The sequence below is a fragment of the Lonchura striata genome, chromosome 1A (genome assembly GCF_050655825.1).
Source record: "Lonchura striata isolate lonStrDom1 chromosome 1A, ASM5065582v1, whole genome shotgun sequence".
NCBI classification, from domain to species: Eukaryota; Metazoa; Chordata; class Aves; order Passeriformes; family Estrildidae; genus Lonchura; species Lonchura striata.
Genome location: NC_140741.1, coordinates 3097389 through 3121692, shown reverse-complemented (window position 1 = coordinate 3121692; position 24304 = coordinate 3097389). Strand labels below are relative to the sequence as shown.

General features: G+C 41.0%; 1 protein-coding gene across 5 annotated transcripts in view; it reads left to right on the top strand.

Moving 5' to 3' along the window:
- KIAA0930 (KIAA0930 ortholog) overlaps positions 1-24304 on the top strand; it is a 74502-nt gene that overhangs the window by 40375 nt on the left and 9823 nt on the right. For 2 of the 5 annotated variants that reach the window (XM_085570142.1, XM_085570140.1), the window contains 6 exons: positions 10191-10339; positions 15779-15886; positions 17185-17262; positions 18620-18688; positions 22478-22579; positions 23010-23150. In XM_085570142.1, the coding sequence (XP_085426268.1) occupies positions 10229-10339; positions 15779-15886; positions 17185-17262; positions 18620-18688; positions 22478-22579; positions 23010-23150 (609 nt within the window). In that variant the 5' untranslated portion in view covers positions 10191-10228. The remainder of the gene's footprint in view (positions 1-10190; positions 10340-15778; positions 15887-17184; positions 17263-18619; positions 18689-22477; positions 22580-23009; positions 23151-24304) is intronic. The other 3 variants (XM_085570144.1, XM_021529917.2, XM_085570141.1) reach the window with 2 other exon arrangements.

Below are 24304 nucleotides of genomic sequence, written 5' to 3'. Positions count from 1 at the left end.
CCAGCTAAGAGATGGCAGTGTCAAACAAGAGTTTTTTTTAAATCTTGGCTGCAAGATAGGTGAAAGTATTGGTTGTCAGCTTCTAAAAGTGAGTGGGTTTGTGGTGTAGAAGGTAAGTGAGAATTATGGCTTCCACTGTAAAGTTGCCAAGTCCTCACTCATAAAGATGCTGCTGATGTTTCTAACCAGAAAAGAAACTGAATTTGGCAAATACCAGTCTGTGATAGTGAGTATGGATAGGAAATAACTCTGCTTCTCTGCCAGCTGCTGCTGTGATAAGTGCTCCTTCCTTCTGCCTTGACAGCAAGTTGCTAACTAGCAGCCTGGGCAAAGATAAAGTTCTGGGGGAGGTACATACATGGAATTATCAGTAGTCACCACAATCTTGGTAGTTTTGTAAGGCTGGAATACTTCTAAAATACAATTTGCTGGTTTTGCCTCATCTACCACAGTAGCCTCTCAGACAGGGCTTTGACAGTGGTATTTATTAAGTGTGAAAATAGGGACCTTGGATGTCATGAATTTACAGAAGCAGCAGTCTTTGATCAGAGGGATTGCTTTGGCAGAGAACAAAAATAGCATGCATTTTAGCAGTGAAAACACATATTTGTACTGTTACAGACCTGTTTCTGCATTCCAGCAGGGTCAGCGTGCTTTCTGAGTTGCCAAGTAACCTTTCCAGCTTGGATCTAGGTCTGGGAAGGTTTGACACTCTTGCTGGGTAATCCTGAGAGCAGCAGCAGGAAACATGTCACATTTGTCCCTCTTTCCCTGGATTTCAAGTGCCTGCATCCCATGGGGTTGCCTCTGATGAAGGAGAATGTGCACCCCTGCACTAAATCCCCAGTGAGGCCAGCTCTCAAACACAGCAGCCTTTTCTGCAGTCCTTTCTTATGAAAGGCATTGCAAGGTGATCCCTCTGGTGCTTCCCTAATGAGTGAATAAAAGCTGTCGAAGTGATGCTGCAGCCCTTTGGGAATTGCAATAGTTTGAGAGCTTGGTGCTGTTTCCAGGGAGCTGAACTACCACGTGCTTTGAGAGGCTGAAGTACAGCAAAGCAGCTGACAACTGTTAGATGAAAATGGATTTATTATTTCTGTGCACTGCAGTTCAGTAGCAGGTAACCATATTCTTTCAATTGCGTTGACCCTTGCTAGGATTTTGCTCAAAGTAAACTGCCACGTACCCATAAAATGCTCTCTTTATTTAGTGTTTCATACTGGCCTGTCATAGTTGATGATTTTTCTGTAAATTTATCTTCTAGGGTTACTTTTGTTGGCAGATATTTCTCATGTTATTATGGTTCCATTTGAATTCTACTTTTTCAAAGTGGAAATCAGTAGATGGTGCACAGAAGTGTATGCATTTAAATTATGCAGGCTTTGATTCAATGTTGAGTGTTAACTGAAATGATGGTTTCCTCAGCATATAATGTAATAGTAAAGAAGAGACCTGCAGGAAGATGTATGAACTTTAGGAGTACATTTTACAAATATTTTTTTAGAGGAGATTATGTTTGTCTTCTCAGCAATGATGCTATGAGGCAATTTTCTGCAGTGGAAGAAGTGCAGGTGAAAATGGAAATGGAGAATTGAAACAAATGTGGGTAAAAGAAAGTAATCTCTCTCCCATCTTCCACTTCTGAGTAATACAGAAACCATCCCAAGGAGAATAAAGCAGAAAACTGCAATGCCCAGAGTCCAAACAGTGAGGCTTCTTGATGCTTTTGTGCAATGAACACTTCTTTTCCTTCAGTATTCTCACTACTTTCATGAAATGAAGTGACATATAAGCAATGCTGGGTTTTTTATCAGGATGTGAAGAATCAAAGGGTCCAAATTTGAGGAAGCTCTGAAACCCAGCCAAACTTTCTGGCCAGTGTTTAACCTCAGTCATGTTCAGTTATACTTTTTCTCTATCACTTCTAGTGGACTTTCAAAACACTACACAAACATTTGTGTGTCCTTTGCATTTTGGTGGCCAGCATCAAGTGCTATAATAAATGACACTGCATGGCTGTTGTGTAAACCTTAGCATGAGCTGCAGGATCAGCTGTGTTGTTCTCTTTATGTGTCTTCAACTTAAATAATACATGAACTTGTGCTGGACACAAGGTCATTCTAGGCTGCTCTGCATGACAGGAAACAAAGGAAAAACAAACATCATAAATTTAATCAAAGTGGCAGATTATATGTGAAGTTCAGAAAGTGGAATTAAAAGTCTTCCAGAAGCTGAAGTTCTGAAGTGACCATAAGTACTTTAGAAAGCAGTTGATGATGTAGATATGTTATTGATATCTAGAATGGTGAGGTGAGTACTGGGCAGAAAAATCTTAATTTGGTAAGAAAATAGGAAGAAAAAAAGCCCCAAAACCAAAATAAAATCCCAAATCTGAAAGAGAATGCTTTCAGCATTTCACCACGGTAGTTGAGCTGTGGTGTACCTTCTCTCAGAAGGTAACAGCTCTCTGTGGGAATTGTTCTACTGGCCTTTGGCTGGTTTCTGTACCAGGAGGTGTTCAATTTGCCATAGAAAAAGCAATTAACAGAACCCCTTGGTGTTGTGTATTGTTCTGCTTTTGTTATTGCAGATGTTCCTAAAGCCACATTCAAGTTTACTTCTGTGAATCCCTTCTCTCTTGGGGGAAATTCAGTAAAACAGAAAATAGCAGAAAATAATTATTTGGGTTCAGAAACATCTGTACAAGATCTTTAAGGGCAAGGGAGGCAGCTGAGAAACTTGTGTTGGTCGATTGCTCTTCAGTGGCAAGGTTTTTTTCTCAGGTGGGAGGAGTGGTTTCCGTTGCTGATGCAGTGGGTTTTTATAAATTTAATCTTGGAAAATCAAAGCATATTAACTAGTGAGCTTTCCTGTGTAAGGTATTGTTGATAAAGATGTATTTAAGGTGAAGAGGTCTGGGATGAATTTTCTTAATGCAAAACTGTGCAGCTGCAGACGTGGCTGTGAAACTGGTTTGAAGTGTTGCCTGCAGATGCTCTAAGGTCCCCTCCCCTAGGCCTGGTGATGTGTCCCCTTGTGCACAAGCACATGTGAAATCTGCACTTTTGTTCTACCTGTGCACACGGGTTCTTCCTTTTAGTTGTGCTCCAGCTCTGCAGTGAGGTATGAAGAGCAGGGAAGAAGAGGAAATGCTTTTGTGGAAAGGCGTGTTTGTACCCCAAAATTTGTTGCATCAGAAACTGCGCCCCTGGGTTTCGCTGAGTAGCAAACATCATCTTCACAGAGCAAGTTGGTACTGCCTAGTTTGGGAGATGTAATTATTCCTGTGTTCAGTGCAGCCCAAAGTGCAGAAAGGTGTGTGGCATTTGCTCATTTTTAATACTGTAGACTTGAAAAAGTTCAGAGAAGGGCTGTGGAGGTGCTCTGGGGATGACTTTTGTACAGGGGAACTTGTCTAGCAGGGTAGGGCTTGTCAGCCTGGCAAAGGGAGGCTTCAGGTCCTGTGTGCCACAAGGTCCTTGTGAATAGATGCTGTGGATACAGTGTGGAGGCAGCAATTGCTCACTGGGCCTTTCTGGGAATAAAACCATTGCTTAGAGTTGGAAATTGGTAGGAAAGAAAACCCCTGTTGGTGATGAGAGATGGGGAAGACTGATTCAGTGGTCAGAATCCAAAGTTACTGTGGACTACCAATGCTTATATACTGCTTTAGGACAACTAGTAATGTTTGCTACAGTGACTAGGTTAAAATCACATACAGAAACCTATGCATATCACATCTCTTGCTTGCAGAGTTTAATGAAATTTTCTTTTTCTGGCAAATCAGTCTGATTGAATCTTCTTTTAATCCTCAAAGTTCTGTTTGCTTTTGCCAGGGCATCCCGTTATCAAATCTCTTATGCTAATCAGGTCCAAAATCCATCATTTGTGTTGTGTCCCAATATCTCAACAAACCCCCAAGCCCCTAAAAAATTCCCAAACCAAGCAAAACCAGCTCCTGTATGGCAACAGCTGCGGGTTTCATGGTCACAAACACCTGCAGGTTGTGAAAGTCTGGGTGTGTCCAAGGAGATGATGGGCAGGTGAGAGGAATGACCAGCCTGCAGGAGCTGCCAGGGTCACTGGTCTCTGGCACAGAAACACTGTGAGGGTACCGAGGAGGAGGGTGATGCACTCCTGCATCATCCTCTGCTCCCTCCTGGCCATCTCCTGGGCTGGCTGGTCAAGGCACAATACTGGGGTAAACAACCTTTGGGCTTGGCTCTTCTTACATGATGGTTTTGTATGTCTTGCAATTAAAAGGAAAGTGTTCTTCAAGGGATTTCCTCATCAGGAATGCCCAGTAGTAGTGTTTCTCTATGAGGTGTAATACAGAGAGAATTTGAAATATTTCTTCTTTAATTTTGTACTATGCAGTTTTTGATTATCTGAATGTAGCTGCTTTGTGGTGTTTGTATGCTGATCTCTTAGTAACTCTGTGGAGTTACTGGATATAAAACTTTGATCATTAAACCCAATGTAAGACATTGTGCTGCAGAAAAATACCCCAGTGTTAAACCCAAGAAACTCCTAAGAGAGAAGAAAAATAAGCTCTTTGTGTCACTGTTTAATTAAGCAATGCAGATCCAAGTGCTGGCAGGGAGGTGGTTTAGGAAGAGGTTAAACTGCAGTTCTGTGGTTTCCTGTCAGGACACTCCAAGTGGTGGTTCCAGATACTCACATTGATAACCAGTGTCTAAATAGGCCCTTGGTGTCTTTCCTGTGTTTCCATGGATGCTCTTAGGCTCATCTCTGCTTACATTAGAATCATAAGCTACATACCTGAGAGCATTTTTGACAAAGAATAGCTTAAAGCATGTTTCTCATTAACTACAAATGAAATACTTGGAAGGTATTTATTTAACTGATGCATCTCTATGACAGGATGACAATATTGCCTTATCCTGATAGATGGAATAGTCAGGCAGGGCTGCAAAAGAGTTGGTGATGGGGGCACACAACCCTCTTCTGGTGGTTTTTTGACTTGAATTTTCATGCCTTCTGTACAACCTGGATAATTTGTGAATGTTGTGGGTTTTGTTTTTTGTTTTTTTTTTTTTTTATTCAGTGTCTAAATAAGTGAAAGAGTTCCTTCAAAATAGGCAGGTACTATGGTTAGATCTGTCTGGCTCTGCTTTCACTGTTTTATCTCCTTCTGATTAAACTCTCTTTCTCTGATGGTTTAAGTGTGCAGAAGTGTTGTGCCTCATGCCCCTTGAGCTCCCCTTTGTTGCTGAGGAGGTAATTAAACTTTTGGGCCCCAAAAGAAATGTTGAAAGAGACCTTTCAGGTGATGATTTGTTAAGCCCTACTCTGTGTGCTTTGCCCTCCACTTTGTGTTCTCCAGCTGGGGAGCCTTGCAAGGCCAGAAGCTCTTTTGGCTGCTTTTTTCTTCTTTTGGGCCTTTCCTAGGTGGGCTAGAGCCATCTCTTACACCTTTTTTATCTCAAAGTACTGTATTTTTTTTTTTTGCTTTTCCTAAACTTTTCCTGCAAATTGTAGAACTGGTAGTTGTGTTTGAGGATTCTCTTCACCCTGAGCCTTCCTCTTCCCATCCCAAAAGTCTATAAATAACCACTGGGGCCAAGTTAAGTCCTTAAATACATGAGACATGCATTGAGTGTTTGGAACTTTGACTGGCAGGGCTGTCTGTGCTCTGTGGCACAGCAGTAATGACCAGTACCAAAAAGGACTGCCTGGTTTTATGTTCATTAATCTTGCTGTGGTCTGGCTCTAATCCTGGGTAGATGCATAGAGAAGAGGCAGTTTCTGTCAGGAGAGGGAACAGTTAAAACAGTAGGAGCTGCAGGAAAAACTCCTTGCAGAATATTTGGCTGAACTCAGAACAAAAATTAAAAGTACAGTGTGAATTGCTTAGAACTCTCATTTTGTCACCATGCTGAGGTTGTTAAGACCTTCATTAGTGTTTCATTAACTCCTAAACATCTAAGGATAGTTATTTTACAGATGATCACTGTGGCAATGTTGGATGAAATGAGTTTTATAATGTTTCACAATGAGGAGTATCTCCTGGCAGACCAAAGAAATAAAAGCAGAGCAAGAAACATTGTCTAGCTGAAATTATTGTTCTTCTAAGCTCTGAGTGGTACATGCTGAAAAAATTATTACCCACTGAATGAGAAATCTTTTATTCTATTCTTTTGAAGCAAAATAATAACCTGACACTTCCTTTTATCCAGTGATTTTTTGAAAAGCATTAAAAAAAATAAATTCACAATTTCCTATATGGATATGAAGTCAGTTCCCAGAAATGAATGTTCAGCATAAAAACCTAATAGGTGAGAAGAAAGACATTTATTGCAAAGCAGTTGGCATGAATTTTACTTTTAATGAAGATAAAATACATGTAAATGAATAGTTACAGTAATTGTTGTAGTTAGGATTTGTTAATGACAAAGGTCTCATAATTATATAACCAATGTTGGGTTTATTAAGATTTGTAGTCTGAACTCTTAATTCCATTTTATTCTTTTAGAAGTGTAATTTGCTAGTGGAGGAGCATTTTCAGGAAGCTGACTTGCTACATGCTCTCAACTGTAGATGTTTCCAGTTTTCTTCTTGGCAAAGCTGGAAGGCTTCACGTGAGAAGCTGTAAATGACCAAAATTGCTGTAATGTGGGGATGTAATAGTTGAAGGCATTCCTGAGTGGACATACTGGATCTGACAGTTTCTGGCTTTAAATTGTAATAGATTTTCTCCCTCTCAAGTTTTAAGAAGTTCTGGTTACAAATAAATATGTTTTGTCTCTTTTTCAAGTTAATGCAATTTAACAGTAGATTTTAAAGGCTATTTCTTATGTGCTGTTGCACATCCTCTCTGCTGCTACTAGAATTGAATAAAAGCAGCCCTTTTGCTGTGCTTTGGCTCTTTTTGCCTTCAAGACGAGTCCTTTAACCACTGCAGTCAGAACTGTCACAGCATCTTTAGGCTGGTTTTAATTACAGCAGAATCTGCCAGCATCTCTGAAGCATGGAGAAGAGTTTTACATCTCATCAGCTGTAGGTGGGCTTGAAATTGCCAGTGATCCAATGTGGCTCTAAGGGTTTCCAGGGATTTTCCCCTGCATTGTGCTGCAGTGCTGAAAGAGGTTCAGTGCTGCAGCACTTTTGTCTACAGGTTTTCTGTCTAAGGCTGAATCCGTGGAATCACTTTGTTCTGTGGTCCCCAGCACGGGTAAAAGTGCACACAAAGTCCTGGTATTCTACCCAGTTCTGTTCTCCTGCAGGTATAACCACCCAGAAATGTATAGCATATATATTTAGCATATATATAGCATATAACCACCCCTAAATACTTAGGTGAGCACAGTAAATTCCTGTGGTTTATAGCCTGAAACACACCTGATGGTGTCAGCAGCTCATGGACAGTTTCTCAGAGTTTTGCATGTACTGTAAGAATCTAGAAGTGATTAATAAACCCTTTTTTATAATGCTGGGTTTAGGTAACTTGATTGTGCATTATAAATCTAGGAGTGCCTTGCCTAGACTAATTTTGTTTCCTTGTCTGTGGAGCAAACCAAAGCAATGCATTTCTGAACACTAGAGCACTTTCAGAGATGGTTCTTACAGAATGTACGTTCATTTTTTTAGTTTTTCCTTTGTCTTTCTTAGAACTTCAGAGGAACTCAGGACAATCCTCTTTCCCCACCTAATTAAGGTTGAGAATTCAGGTGCTCTAACCCCATGAGATTTAAAAAGTTTCTTTGGGACTATTAGTTAATGACGATGAACGTGTGCCATTTTCTGCTCTTTGCTAAATATAGAAGCAGGACTGGGTCACGGTGTCCTCGGCTGTCAGGGGTACCGCAGGAATTTTCTTAACCAAGTTGAGCTTTGTCTTAGCTGCAGGGATTTTTGCCTTCACTATTCCAGCTGAGGGTGCTGCTCCTGAACTTCGTGGCTTTGAATTTCCAGCCTGCATATGTGTCAGTGGCTAGTTTGGAGCCATTTGACCTTGTGTCTGTGAGGATTGTCCTTAGACCTGAAGAGTTCTTTTCCTCTTCTTGATATTCCTGTGTGAATATATAGACCAGTGATGATCCTGTCCTTTTTTCAGACTGGTTTTGTGAGTCTGAACACACTGGAATCCACTCTTGCATGCTCTCAGGTGTAACTATTTGCTGTACACAGTCCTGCTCATCTGTGCCCTAAGGAGACACTCCCATGATGAAGATGCCCAGGATCCTGTATCTGATCTCTCCACCACTCGATTCCATTTGTCCACTGGAAAAAAAAAAAGGATAATCCTTAGATTTAGTGCAGATTTTATTCAGGATTGCACATTATGTTCATTCAGGATTGCATGTTACGTTCCATGCTGCTTTAAGTAATTGAAACTACTTCACTGCAGTAATGCAAATAAAATAATTTCAGTGTGGTTTATAATTAACCTGCACTGGGAACTAACTATTTTGGCCTTTTTCTGTTCTCCCTTTTTTAAAATCAACTATATACATATTTTCAAATATTGTCCTGCTTGATGTTGATTAATGTATTCTCTGCATGGTCCATCAGTGGATTTTTATTGTGGTTTCAGTATTGCTTTTTTATTTAGTTTGAAGACACTTCATCTTTTTCTTTCATTCACATACTTGTCTCCAAAAATTTTGAAAGTCTAATCTCCTGCCCACCCCAGTAATTAAAGATTGGAAGAAAGATTTTTTTTCTGGCAAATACTGCACATGGAGTGAAGTAGGAAAATGTGCTGAAGACATCTTGTAAAGGATAGGTGTTCTGGTGGAGGGGTTGGCAATTGAATGTGTGTACATATACCTCCACCTGTCTTGCTGTCTTGTACATAATAACCATCCATTATCCCCACTATCTATTTTAGTTTTTTGTGGGTTTTTTTTTTGTCAGCAATATAATTATTTGCATTTTTTATTGTTTCTCTCCCCACGTTTAAAACAGCTTGATTATAACAGCCAGTTATCACTCAGTAGGGCTTTGGGGAGGGGATGCAATCACTCCATGGAGTAGTAATCAGCTCCCCTGTCACCAGGCACAGGACTGTGTTCTCTTCTTATCTTTAGCAATACAAAAGGTGCAGCACCCTTTGCTTTTTTAATACAGTGAGAGCTTTGAAGAGTTTCACAAAATGAGATGTCACCTCTACTGTGCCTCCTTTTCTTGGGGAGAGGCCAACTGCAGTGCTATTGCTGATGCTGATGTCATTTGTCTCCTTGAATAAGACTTCGTGGCATCTTCCTCTTCCCATTTCTGTCCTTCTCCTGCCACTTTTCATTGTGTAATTGGGATCCAAGGCTTGTGAACTCATCGTTTCCTTGAGTTGGATTTTGTTCCTTTGTCAGAGAGAGGGTGAATTACAGTCACAGGTACATTCTTGTTTCTGTGTATCGGTTTGAGGAAGGCATCAGCTGTTAGTTCCTGAGGGACTGGCTGTAATCCCCCAAGACCCCATAAGAAACCTGTGGGCACCTTGTGGCTTCAGATCAGTAATTGCAGCATGTACTGTCACCACCTGTCTGTGACAGTGCTTGAGTGTGGCTTTGACGTGCTCTTCCTCATGCATTGGCCCTGCTCTTCTTCATAGCAGAGGCAGGCACATTCTCCTCTCTCTCAGGACTTTTTCATGGAGCAGCACAGAGGAAAGAAAGAGACAACAATTTCTGTTTCTGTTCCCTGTTTTCCCATGTGGAATGTGTTTGGAGAATTGTTTACCTGGGGTGAGTGCTTGATTGGATTCAGGTGAGGATTGTTTGAGCCTGGTGGCCAATCCAACCCACCTGGGGCTGGACTCTCAGAGAGGTTCACGAGTTGTGAGTTAGATGTGGTAGTTTGAGAAAGCAGGCTTGTAGTTTTAGTATCTTCCTTTATATAGTATATTAATGACTTTTAGCATAGTTATAATAAAGAAATCATTCAGCCTTCTGGAGTCAGACATCATAGTTTCTTCCTACTGGGTTCACATACATTTACAATAAGCCAGGGTCTGCCCCTGGGCCCTGGCCTGTGCTTGTGGGGCAGATTGGTTGCTGAATGTGCTTGACAATATCCCAGGATAGCCTGTGGGCTCAGGCCAAGTGATAGCAGCAGGTCTGTGCACCACAGAACAACGTAGAACTACAGTTCTGGTGTCGTGTTAGGCACAAGCAAAAGTGACATCCTCATTCACAACTCTTCTCTCTCCTTTCTTCTGTGCCTCTTAGGGTGTTTCAAAGATGACCGTATTGTGTTCTGGACTTGGATGTTTTCAACGTATTTCATGGAGAAGTGGGCTCCCCGGCAGGATGACATGCTCTTCTACGTCCGTCGGAAACTCTCCTACGTCACTGGGGAGAGTACAGAGGGTAAAAAGGTGAGTAATGGTGGATTTTACTTGGGACGCTTTAGGTAGCGTGAGATCTGGAGAATTGCAAACCAAGGATAAGGAATTCCAGATCTGCTCTGTCGGAATCTGTGGTATTGATGATTCTGAGATTGTAGAAAGTCTCTGTCTGTCAGCCCCACTGCCAAAGCAGAAGCCATAATTGGTCTGTGCTGTTTCAAGGTTGTTTATTCTGTTGATCTCTCACATGTTCTGCTGCCCTGCCCAGCTCTGTCCTGCAGGGCAGTGTGTGGGGCTCTGCCCTCAGTGGGATGGTACAAACATTAAATACCAGAAACTCCCTGGGCTGGATTTACAATAACGTGCCAATATCTGTCACCCACGTTGGACAGTGTGTCCCCAGCCTGAACCAACAGAAAAATGCCAACACCACAGTGAGACATGGAGGGCATGAAGAAGGAGAAAAAGGACAAGACACACCCAATTTCCTCCATCTAGTCCCCATGTGAACCCCTAATCTAACTCCTAAAATTTGACTTTTGAACCCGTGCCACACTTAATTATTACTGATATCAAACCCTCAGAGCTGGTAATTAATCCTGTAAGATTGAAAACTCTTTTCCATGGACAGAGATCACAGACAGTGTCTCTGGGGCTCTGTCCAGGGGGGTTCCTGACCCCTGCCAGGGTCCCAGACCTGCCAGGGCAGCCAGAGGGAAGCCCTGGACTCCCACACTGCTCACCACAAGTGTTACGCAAAACTGATCCATGAAGAAATACCACGATTAAGGTTGTGAATGCCAGGTGACCCTGTCTTGGCAGGAGGGTTGGGCTGGGTGATCTCCAGAGGTCTCTTCCAATCCTACCAATTCTGTGATTCTGTAACTGCAGCAGTGTGTGTACATGAGGTGTGCTATTATAGACTTGAGAAAATCACAAAACTTGCCTGCCTCTTTGGAAAGCTGATTTTTGTTCTGCCTTTTGGTGATGATACTTTATAAACTCAAAACACAAGTCTGTAGGAAGAGAGAAGAAAAGGAGAAAAGAAATGGTCACACAGGTACTTTGTGAAGAAAACTGGCTGAGATGACCAGAGTATCAGGAATGAACATCTGTTGGGTGTACTCAGTAGCAGAATACAAGCAGCCTCCTGGAGCTGGGACACAGTAATGACAAACAGCAGAGAAACTGCTGTATTCTCATAGGCTACATTTAAGACAATGTGCTCCTCATAAAGAACTATTGTTCTGTTCCTTGCAAACACAGTCAGGTATCCTAGTGCTGCTGCACAGGAGTTTTCCCATGAGAGATCTGGGAAACTTCTTAGCATTCCATGGCAGTTTTCATCTTAGGTGGGGGAAAGAGAAGCAAGAGGTAGAATGGTTTTACTGGGAATTAAGGTTGGTGGCTGTAGGAAGTTAAATGGAGGAGGAAAAGACCGAGATTGATTTCCTGACACATGGAAGTAATTGGCACTGTTGTTGAATCACAGGTATTTGTGCCTGGTGTCTGTGGAAGTGTTTGTAACCAGCTATACTCTGGGCTCATATGTAGTGGTGTAAAGATCCACAGTTGTCAGCTCCCTGAGAAAAAGATTCCAGAAGGTTTTCCCATACTTTTGATGAAGATACAGAAAGTTGACAGAATTATCTTCTTTCTTCTCTCTGGCACTCCAAGTTCCATCATGACAACCCCTAAGGAGAAGATGGAAAAATATGGTTCTTTCTCTATCAGATGAGTGGTTCAGTCTTCAGCTAGTGTATTTGGAGCTTTACGACTTGTGGAGGAAACTTCCATCCTGATTGTTGTTTCAGTGACTATAAAAGCATCCCTGTTGCACATCAAATTATATTATGGCTTTATTCAGCCTGGTTGTTTAACCTCTTGTCCTTCTCAACAAGGAAAGTGAATCTCAGAGGCAGCCTAGTTGCTTAAATCCTTTCACAGACTGCTGATCAATCTGTTTAACTGATTCATTAGCTTAAAGTGTCTGAACCTCTTGTGAATAGGTGACAGTGACACAAACCCTTGTATTTGCTCTCAGAGCATTATTTAAGCTTTTGAAAAGAACCATAAATGATTTTTATTTGTGAGGAGGTTGTGTAAGTGGTGGTTACCACAAAATCAGCGTTAGTGAATTGTGTGTGGTAACAGCTGGGATGGGGAGTGGGCCTTTATAGCACACACAGCATTTTGTAACTCCTGTGGCTGCCTGGATTTTGCATGGCTTCTGAGAATTGAACCTTTCCTGTGACTTTGAAGTACTTCAGTTGCTTTGTGAAACTTCATAGTTGGTGATTCATTGGTACTTGTTCAGCTGTCCTCCTGTTTGATTTCACTTGACTGCTTTGTAATTCCAACTCCTCTTGTATCTGATTTTTTGAGCCTGCCCAGTGCAGTGAGACACCAAACAACTACTCCTACACATCAAATTATGACAACATGGATTTTTAATTTACTTTGTAGTGTTGGACATTCTTCTATTAAAAATGATGCCAAAATGCCAAACCAATATTGTTAAAGGGGAGGGAGATGGAGACTGGTATCTGTAGGAGCTGGATGGAAGTGCAAACCTCCTTGCCACCCACCAAGCTGTGCTCTCATTTAGGTTTCCAGGGGTAGACTGAAAAGGCAAATGAGAGTTCAGAGTTTTCTGGAGACATTTATGACTAGAACAGGAGCTGTGCTGTTGGCTCCTGCTTTATGCCAGGCTGAGCCAAATGGTCTGCTGACGATTCCTTCATGGACCACATTGAGGATGACTTTGTAGTCTGGGTGTACAGTGAAGCAAGTTCATTGTAGTTCTTCCACAAACACTGCTACATATGTGCTCTGTGCTTAGCTGGCTGCTGCAGGTTTTGGCTGAAGAGTGCTGGCAGAGGTGGCTCAATGCCATGTCAGCTCAGAACATTAGTTTATGTTCATGAAAATAAGATCTGTGCAGCTTTGAGGATAGCAATCATCATACTGATGGCAGCAACAGAAGGGGTTGAGTGGGGAGATGCTGTTTGTCTGAATGCTGACAGTGCTGGTGTGTGTTGGTGTCATTTCCATGCCCTGTGTGACAGAATGGAGCAGTGGGGAACAAGTGTCAATGGATCCAGTGGTTCTCAGGCTTTGGTCTGAGTTCTGGACAGCCTGAACTGTCTGATTAAAAGTAGCTCCTGCTTGTGGGTTTGGGTTTTTCTGTGCTTACTGGAGCTGGAAGAGTGTTGGCAATAACATTTGTTTTTAAATTGAGGTGTAATAGAGGATAAGCAGAAAAAAACCCGATGGGATCGAGATTAGACGTTCTGCTCAGTTTTAAGACTGAATGAGAAGGGCTTTGGATGCAGCTTAATCACGACAGCCTGAAGTCATAAACTGTACCATTTGGTATGTCCATTTGGTGCTGGTGGTAAACTTCTCTACCATCATCAATTTTATTTTTAAAGGCCTTTTAAATTATCTGCTTTGCACTCTGCATGGTCTAAGTGACTTTCCATTTGCTTCTCCTTTCCTTCCCACCAATTTCTAAACTGAGCATAAATGGGTGAAACATCAATTAAGCTCCTAAAACATGAATGCCAGGGCAGAACTTCCATATTGAATTCTGGGCTATATCTACTACACAGACTCTTGGATCCTAGAGAAGTACATTTAATTCTGTCTTTTCTTGGCATGTCACAGTAACACTCTTGCAGTTTTTCTTGACAAGTTTTGAAAATACATCTTCTCTTGGTCTTCTTAAGCAAAACCACAGACCCCCCTTGTATCAGGTTCTTTGCAGACCAAGGCACTGTGTAGTGTAGCTTTTATCAAGGTTAAGGAATTTATTAGGGTTTAGTAAAGTGGAATCCCTTTGACTTGTCGCTCTTTATTAAGTCAAGACTCAAAAACAGCTTTGCTGCTGCCTCTCATGCCAGCTGATGTGACCTACTAGAAAATGTAAGCCCTGATCCTCACCTCCAAAGGGTCTTGGTCATTGCAGGTTTGAAAGGTTAACATGGTTGGATTTAGGATTATGATTTTAAACTGCTGTTAGGTCAAGGTTGATTATTTCTAATCTTTCTGTAGAGAGCAGCTTTACTTTCTCCTGGGAATCCAAAAGATGCAAGTATGCAGTGTTACACAGCTGGGAAAGAAAGATAAAACTTCAGTGATAGACCAGCAAGTTGTATTTGGCCTTTCATTGTGCCTTGTCACTTGAAAAGGTGCCATATCTATAGAGCAAAGCAATAAAAAAGATAAACGTAAGATATCCTGGACATATGTTCTGAGCTTGCCTGGATATTGGAGTAGTTCCTATTTTCTTCAGCATCCTATGAACATGGAGGAGCAGAGTTGCTGCCAAATGCACAGGATAATCATTAGGCCTGTTAAATCTCCAAAAAGCTTGAGCTACTGATGTTGAGACTGCAGCTTCAGAGACAGAACTAAACAGAGCCATGGTTCACATGTTCTGTACATCAGGACCTGTGACTCAACAAATACTGCTTGTGGTGTGACCAGTGAGTTTCCCAACCTAAATTATTTCAGGCACATGACCTGCACAGAAAATCACAGGATTTTCCTAACTGAATCCATAAATCAATGTCACTGTCTGGCTGCCTGGAAGATTGAACTACCTGAACTCAGCATATAATAAAAATACAGGTTTTAAGGATATTTCATTGCTGACTCTGTTCCAGCATTAAGTGTTTTTTTCAGCACTGCAAGCAAAGAGGATGTCTCCAAAAGAACTCTATGCTGTACTACATGACAGTCCCATGTCACCACCCAAATGCTGAAAACAAATGGCCAAAATTTATTACCAATTAAAAATAAAACTAAATCTTAAAAACACCTTCTCCCCACCTCTCCCTTCTTCCTGGCCTTCTTTCCTGTTTTTTTCTACCTATTCACCCCTCTGGCAACACAGAGTCATGGGGAGTGAAGGTTATGGTAAGTTCCTCACACATTGCATCCATCTCTTTGTCCTCAGTGTGAGGGCTCATCACGCTCTTTCCCTGATGATCTGGATGATCTTTGTGGCTCTTTTCTAAGTTGGCATATTTTGGGATTTTGTCTTCCCAGGGACTCCTATGCCAATGGAAAATAAGCAATAGCTATGGTTTGGACTGTGTTGAGCATTAGTGTAGCGACATACTTGATTCTGAGGGATTTTGTTAAGAGAAATATGGATATGCGTGCATCCCTGATTTTATTGATTTCATTTTTCCTGAAGCATACCTGTTACAAGAAATAAATTAAGCTCCTGTCCAAAACTGGGATGCTCCCACACAGAGAGATTCTGCCCTTCTTCCCTGTTTGCCTACACATCCCGTGTTTCCCCAGTACATTTCCACACAAAGCCTTGCATTGTCAGCAAATCCTGATCCTGACGGAAAACTAGGAAGCTATGTGATGTACAGCTTCTGATTCCAGTTTTATGTTTGGAAATAGGTACCTCTGAGTAATAGTTTTCAAAGAGATGTGATGTTCCCTTAGCAGGTTGAAGTTGAAGTTTACCGCAGAGATTCTAAGAAGCTTCCTGGCCTGGGAGACCCTGACATTGACTGGGAAGAGAGTGTCTACTTGAACCTCATCCTGCAGAAGGTAACGCTGATGCTTGTCTAATTTTCACTATTTATGCAATTTAGCCTTTCAGAATCTAGATGAACCTAAACTGAGATGTTTATTATTTTTCAATGGAGTCCTAATAGCTTTCTACAAAAAGCTTCAACTGTATGCAGTGAAGCTAGGCTGAGTTTTATGCTCTGTAACAAAGTTTTGCAAAAGGAAGGCTTCATCCAGTTTAATGTTTTTCAAGAATGAATGAGATGTAGCTAAGCAGCATTTCTACTAGAGTTCACTGGTACAGCTAAGAGAGAAGAGTGTAAATGCAGTGTCACAAATCATGCTGTGGGGTTACTGCTCTTCACAACTGAACTTTGATAAAATATTTTGGGTTAGGAACATGAAGCTAGAACTAATTATTTCTTTAATTGACTTATAGGTTGTTTGGTGTTGTGTGTGTGTTACATTATGGCTTAGGAAAGCTGACTATTACTGTAATTATTTGAGTTCCCTTAAAGGTTTTGCTCATTATGATCTCAGAACAGGAAGCTGTTGGCTCAGGCACGCATCCTGGAAAATAAATTGTTTTCATTCTCTCTCCTTCCTCCCAGAAGTCTCTTTGCAGAGCTTCTCTGCAGAGAGCAGTTTTTGCCTTTATTTGATGCTCAATAAAACCAAGATACATTTGCCACAGTCAGAATTCAGAGATGTTATTACAGCTGAGTACTGCTGTCCAGAGTTATTACACTTGCTCCTTTTTTCAGGTTGTTTGGAAGGTTGTGCTAGTGTTTTCTGAACTCTCTAAGATGTCACTGGTGTTCATTAGTGTCTTTTTTTCCTGTTCAAAGGGAGGAAATATTTTCCATTTCTATCCTGAAGAGTGCGCAGGAGTTTGTGGGGATGTGTGTGTGTGTGTGTGTGCTGCTTATTCCCCCAGCTGAAACTAAGCTCCTGTTAAACAATATTGGCAGCACTTTCCTTACCCATTGGTTGTGCATTTCAACAAGCAGCTGTACAAGAGATTTTGGTATCACTGAGTTAATGTAATGAACAAACACAGGTTCCAACCAATTGGTTCCAAACAATTCCTTTCCCCCAGTAATGAATGAAATGCTAATAGTTCAGGTGAAAAAAATAACATTTTATTATGAAAATAAAAAAAAAAATGGTAAGTTGTTCAGTATAGTAGACAGTAAATAAAATGGCAACACCAAAATACCTTACTTTTTAGACAGGGAGCTAAACAAATGAGACAGAATGTGTTCTGTTGCATACATATGAATGTTTTGTTTTCTGGACTCTAAATGCTCATTTCTCTGTCTGGTGCCCTGTTCCAGCTGGATTATGTGGTGACCTGTGCTGTGTGCACACGCTCTGATGGAGGAGATATTCATATTCACAAAAAGAAATCTCAGGTGAGCTTCCCCTTTTATTGCTTTGGATCAGAGAGTATTACCTAATCCTAAAAACTGCTCCAAAATTGGGGCAGTGGTTCTCAGGCTGTGGTCTGACAGATTCATCCTCCTGAAGCATTTCAAGTCTATATAGTGGCATTTTTTTGCCAGTTATCTAGATTTGAGATCTAAATGTCCTTTATAGACCCTCTCAAAGAATTGTGAAGACCCCTGCATGCTTCAAGGTGTATATCTTTGCCTGCTGGATTTAGGGGAGAGAGGGGAAGGTGCCAGGGGGAGGAATGAATATGATGCCCAACTGTTTCCCAGTGTGAGACTAAATCTGAAATTGTATGAGATCTGGAATATGAAGAGCCTTCAGGGTAAGTTTCCAATGTAGAGCTGATAAATGGCAGACTATTTACTGATTACCAATTTGGTTTTTTATTATTTTACAATATTTTTAGTCTCTTGAACTGCTCATTCCTTCCATAGGCTGTTATCTTTTGTGTGCAGTTAATCCAGGGTTTACCATAGTGGAAGAGACTGAATAACAAGCATACAGGGGACAGGAACAAAAAACCTGAGGCTTCCCCACTCCATTTCAATTTGCAATGTAGATCTTGAAACAACTTCTGCTAGCTAGCAGAAATTCTTCTTTTAAAAGGCTCCTGTTGGATTTAAGTGGCTTTCCATTCTCTTAGTTCACGCAGGTGCTTGCTTAAGTGGTGTTACTTAAATAAACCAGTGCTCTTTAGTTTTTCTTTAAGTTTAACCACTTTAAAAGAACTTTTGTTTTGCCTACAAACAGAAATAGCAATGCTGATGATTATCTCTGTGATTTACATTGATTACACATAATTTTTTCTTTAGGGGCCGTTGAGATGCCACTTTGCACTGCTGATTTAAACCTGTTATTTCTCACTGGTTTTTTTCCTCTGTTGGCTGGTCCAAATTTCACCACAAGTTAACTTCTGCAAATGTTTTTGAGAAAAATCTGTAAATATTATTTGCAGATTTGAAAACTAGGAAGGAGAAGATGAGGGATATGCATGTGAGCAATATTTAAAATGAAGAGGAAGTTCTTTGTTCCTTCTTTCTAGCTCCTACTGTGGGACTGCTTATAAATTGTTGTCTTCCCTTTTCCACATTAAACTTGCCAGTACATACCAGAAACATTTCAGCATCATGGTGTTGATCTACAGAGAGACAAAGGCAATTCCATATGCTGTGAAAGCATGTTTGCAGTTGGGCATTTCATTGGCACATCCACTATTGAGGCTGTTGGTTTTGAATGAAGAAAATCCAGCTGGTTTGGATCTGCATTTCTGCTCTGATGGTTCTTGCTTTAAAAAATGTGTCTTCTGCCCATATGCAGCCAGATGTTGATGGCCTAAGATTTACTGTCCTGCTCAAGACCTATGACAAATCTATTCTGCTCACACAAGTGAGTGCCTGTGGCATGGAGCCAGTGTGAAAAAGGCTGACTTTATTTTGCAAACTGCTGGCTTGACAATAAGCTCTCCACAAACTGTATTTTCCTCAGATGTGCCTGACTGGAGATGAATTTGGGAGGGTGTTTTGTTGTTCACTGGCTGGTGTGAGAGCGAGGATGCCTGGAAAAGGTCCTTGTTTCAGGCATTGGTGCAGGTAGCATTTTTGAGGAGTCTGATTGCTTTCTAATGGTGTTTCTGGTCTTAAACCTTCTCATTAATATCTAATATCCTATCCTTAATTATGTTTTGTGTTAAATGGTTTGTAGCAAGAATGTCAGAGCTTGGCAGCCTGGTCAGATCCATAGCTTTTGGCATGCTCACAGTGGGGTAAGATTTGACAGGTTTCTTTAATCCAAGACTTTGTAAACAAATGTGGAAGCAAAAAAATCTGCTTGGTGTTAATCCCTTCTTACCTCACTAATCTTTTTGGAATGATAAAATCGTTTTGGAATGATAAAATCAAATGCCTTTAGCTGTTTAAACAAAGTCACAATCAAAGTCACTAAAGGAGTTCAGGAACTGAGGGAAAAATGTGCAGGGGGAAGCATAGTAATAGGGAAAGAAACAGAAGTACAAGATGCAGATGAGAAGCCAAATGCTTGTCCTCCTGTGAGCCATTGTCTTGGTTTTGTCACCAAAACTGTGGGAAAAGCAAAAACTCTTCAAAAACCTTTTTAGTGTTAGAGAATCAAAGCACTACTTTACTCTGGCCAGGATGTGCAACAGAAATCATTTCACCCACACATTGCCTGGATTGTACAGAGAAAATCAGACATAATTTTTACTAGATTTTTCATATACTTATACAGTCAAAACCATAGAAATTAGTTAGTTCAATGTTCATTGGTCACACATTACACAGTTCTTAGTATTTGGTTCCCTATTGGTTATCAATCTCTTCCCCTTAGATGCTAATTAGGTTCTCATTCTTCATTCTGTTATCTGTCTTTTCCCAGATCAGGTGTCTCCTGCCGGGGTGATATTTGGAGTTGATGTTCATTAATGGTTGTTGTCTTTTGTGTATTTTCCCAGTCTGTTGAGATGTTGAGCTCATCAGGCCTTGAGTGATGAAACAGGCCCCTGAAAAGAAACTTCAATTCCCTTCCCCTGCCCCCACCCCACCCAGGGCAAGGGTGAACAAAACCCCTGACTAAAGTTATATTAACAAAATTTAAACTTGGTATCATTTCCAACATTGTGAGACCGTAAAAAGAGGTGAACACTCTGAAATGAGTAAACTCCCCTTGGTTCCAACCAATTCCTTTCCCCCAGTAAGGAATTAAATACTAATAGGTTTAAGTGAAAAAATAACATTTTATTATGAAACAGACACCAACAGTCAGGGGGAAAAATAAATAAATACTAGATACCAAACTGCTATAACTCAAAACCCCATAGGAACAAAGAGAGACCCAAAATGCCAGATACACCTGTTCCCAAAATGGCACATGCAGGAGGCAGCCATGTGGCCAAGGGTCAAAGGGAAGGTGGCATCACACTGTTCCCTGCCAAAGTGTAAAAAATGCCGATCACTTGTTTTAAAATTTTAAAAGTTTAATAGTAATAAAGTAGCTATAAAAATAGTAATAAAAATTAGAGCAATAAGAATTTGGACAATCAGAGTTAGGACAATAAAGGACAATAAAAAGAATTATGGACATCCGGATGCTTTCCTCAAGAGAGCATGGCTTGCTAACAAAGGATTAAAAGCAATAATCTGTTGCATGTTCATATATCTCATACATGATGCAGACATTCTTTTCAAACAAAGGCTGTCTTCTCAGCTTCTGCTCCCGCCACCCCACTTCATCTTGTAAATCAATTTCTTGGCTCCCATAAGTCTGGAAGAAGTTGAACAGTCCCGATAAGGAGGTCATAATTCTTCTCTTGGAATTTTTGGTGTCAGTATGTGAAGGATTTCTTGGTTATCGTGTCCATTTCTTGAGCTAGTTACAAAAAGTATCTTACATTGCATAGTTTCTATTTTAATATTGTGCTATAGCTTAAAAACTATATTTACCACACTACTTAAAAGAGATTAATACAGCATAACTTTCTGACTTAATACATATAGTATTCATTTTATCATTTGTGAAAAGCCAATCATATATTATGCATCTGTAACAAGATGGCACCTCCCCGGTGCCATGTCCCACAGGTGACCGTGTGTCCCCAGGAACAACGTGACAAGATGGTGGTGTTAAAAAAGGGAACACACTCCTGGAAAGAAAATGATTTCAGGTTTTATTATGAGGCCTAAAGCATGGAGAGCCCGTGGGTTGAGCAGGAACATTCCCGACGAGCGAGGATGCTGCAGGGCTGGCTTGGATCTCCTCCCTTTTCTGGGCAGGGATGTTCCTGATGTCCCAGGTGGAGCAGCACAGTCTCACCGACTCGGATGTCCCCTTTTTATGCTGTTTTTTTTGTCCCTCTGGATTTGTTTCTGTTGGGATCCTTCATTTGCATGAAGGTTTAAGGCACTTGATTGTCCCAGTACAGTTCTGTCCAGGCTGGCTCATTTTTAACTGGGGGGATTGGTGCATTTTGCTTAGGTGTGATGTAGGACATGGAGTGCCATATTTCTCATAACTACCCTTTTAATCCCTTTTACAATATAATAACCACACTAACAGTGTGTGCTTAACAATTATTAACTATTTTTCAGCAGTTTCCAACCTGTTTTTGTCCGTGACCCCCAGAGAGGCCTTGCAGGGCCTGTGGCTGCTGCAGGCGCAGGATGGCCTGGCCCCCTGAGCTCATCCCCTGTTTTTGTCCCTGCAGGCAGAGTTCTCAAAGTTCCCTTCAAATAGTTTCTAGTTGCAAAATGCAATTTCTATGAGTAGCTGCAGTTGCAAACCTAAAGCTGCCACAAAAGAGAGAGATTCTCCAGTCTTCTCTCCTGGCCTGGAGTGGGGGCTGCTACAGGTGGGCACCCGTGGAATTTGCCTCTAACTGCAGTCTCCCCTAGACAAGGAAAAAAAAAACAAAAAAAAAAAAAAAAAAAAACAAAAAAAAAAAATGAAGACAGAACAAAAAACAGGAAGGAAAGTCTTTGCCTGAACAAATCCAAGTAGCCTGTGAAGTGAATACTACACAGCGAAGAGCCCAGAACCTGTCTCAGCACCAATCTCAAAAATGCCCGTGATAGCATCCCACACGCACACAAGGTCTGCAGCTGTAGGGTCGTAGAGATACAGTAATAAGTTTTACAGTGCAAGTTTTGGGTGCAGATAAGTGTGGAATAGAATAACATAATGAATCACCTCAGGACAGCCACGCTACCCTTACTGAGGGAGGTTGATCTTAGTGTGGAACTAAGTAAAAACAACAAATTAGAGTGAAGGTGTTGGGTCAGCTGCTTCATGGTAACTTTCTTGGGCTGTGGCATTTTACTTTGCAGTGCATTGCAGCAACTTAAAGGCACTTGAAAGTGGTGATGAAAAAGTACAGTGGTGTACTGTAGTATGGTGAGAGGTCAGGTACACACAGGAGCATTTACTGTGAAGCAATGAGTCTCTGATTACTTGCATGTGAAAACCAAGGATTTCTCAAGTGCCATTATTGCAAATCTGGCTTTAGTCAGAAACCAGCTCAGCTGTGCTTGTGGGATGTCCAGCATCTCTAGTGTAAGTGAGCAGTGCCAGCCTGAGGTGTTTTGCAATTACTTGCCTTGTGTTTATTGTGTCTGTTCCCAAGCACATTTAACTGAGGAGTGATATTTTCTTCTGCATCTTTCTCAGCAAGTGTTTGCCTCTCCAAGCAAACACCCAATGGACAGTAAAGGAGAGGAGTCAAAGATCAGCTACCCCAATATATTCTTCATGATTGACAGTTTTGAGGAGGTGAGTTCCTTATTGCAGCAGCAAAGTTTCATCCTATTCTAGTTTTATATCCTGATTAGCTGTTTTCTTGTACCTTTTGATCAAATCTTTTTGGCCATTTGAGGGTTATTTTCTACTAGATCTTATTTTACTTTTATTTAACCTTCCTCTCTCTTTAATGTTTGAAATCTGATCTTAAAGCTGGATTTTGGCATCAGTGTCGATGATGGGCTAAAGCATGACAGGCTGATGTGAGAGCTGCTCATCTCAACAAGTGATTTGTTGTGTGCACTGCCTGGAGTCTGGTTTTTTTTTGAATGGCTGGGGTGGAACATTCTTCCTTTCAATTTACATTGAAATTTTCTTGGGTGTAAAGACAGCCATGGGAGTCTGAATGTATTTTGATTTGAACAACTTTGCATCAAAGTGTTTAATCTTGCATCTTTGGCAGGTCTTCAGTGACATGACTGTGGGAGAAGGAGAAATGGTCTGTGTGGAGCTAGTGGCCAGTGATAAAAGCAACACCTTCCAAGGGGTGATTTTCCAAGGGTCCATCCGCTATGAAGCACTCAAGAAGGTCTATGACAACAGGGTAAGGAGCTTCTGAAAGTCAATGTCCTTTGCAGTGGGGCTGCTCTGACTAGATTTTCTTTTTCAGCTTTTTGTCCTGTTAGATCAGCTACACCATAGTCTGTCTTTTTTGGTTTGAAGTTAGCTGAAAGCTACTGGTTCTGGCTCAGGTAACTGAGGGTATTCAGACTGGGGTATATTCCTCTGCTGTTTGCCAGAAGGAAGGAAGGTAGAGATACATAGTCAAGAGCGTGACACAGGAATGGACCTGAACAGCAGTTCTTGGAGCCCTTTCATTTTCTTGAAAAGTCATGGATATTTCTGTGTTCAGAGAAGATATGATTTCATGGGAGATTTTAAACTCTGGTAACTACCCTGTGAAAAAGTGTATTTTTTTCATTGTATTTTACATTTGGCTGTATTCAAAAAAACCCTGTACTCTCACTGCCACTGAGAAAAGCTTTCTTTGCTTTCTATGGAGACATGAAATACCAGCACTTTCATCTTCAAATTCAGAACTTAGTGCTGAAATCAAGAGTCACTACACTTCTCAAATGGTTTATTATGAAGACAATCTTGATCAATTTTTAGGAACAAACAAAAGAAATTCTCACAATATCTACTGTGTCTCTGAATTTCTCTTTGTTTCTGCCCTTGTTCAGTAGAGTTGCTGAATAATTTCTCATCTCCCTGTTTTAAATGTGAGCCATTACACTCTTCAGCAGGTTTCTGAGAGAACATGAAACAAAAGTTGTTTCTCTCCCACCGTCATTTTGTGACCTTACACCATCAGCAGCTGGGTTATTAAAATAAGTGGGAATGCAGAATCACTGAAGACAACATAGAAAGAAAGCCCTGCAGTGGAAAGATAAGATTTGATGTGGTAAAGTCACCTCATAGCCTAGGAATGTCCTACTTGACGTTATTTTGTTAGATGAAGTAAAACTGTTCACTCTTCAAATATTTCATCATGGCCAGAGGCAAAACTGGAAGTGTTACCGTGTTACCATTCTTTTTACAGAAGAGGAGTAATCTTTTTATGCTTTTGAAGATTACTTAATATCAGTTGTTTCAGGGAAGATTTAGATTGCATACTAGGAAGAATTCCATTACTGTAAGAGTTGTCAAACACTGAAACAAGCCCAGGGAAGTGGGGGAGTCCTCAGCCCCTGAGAT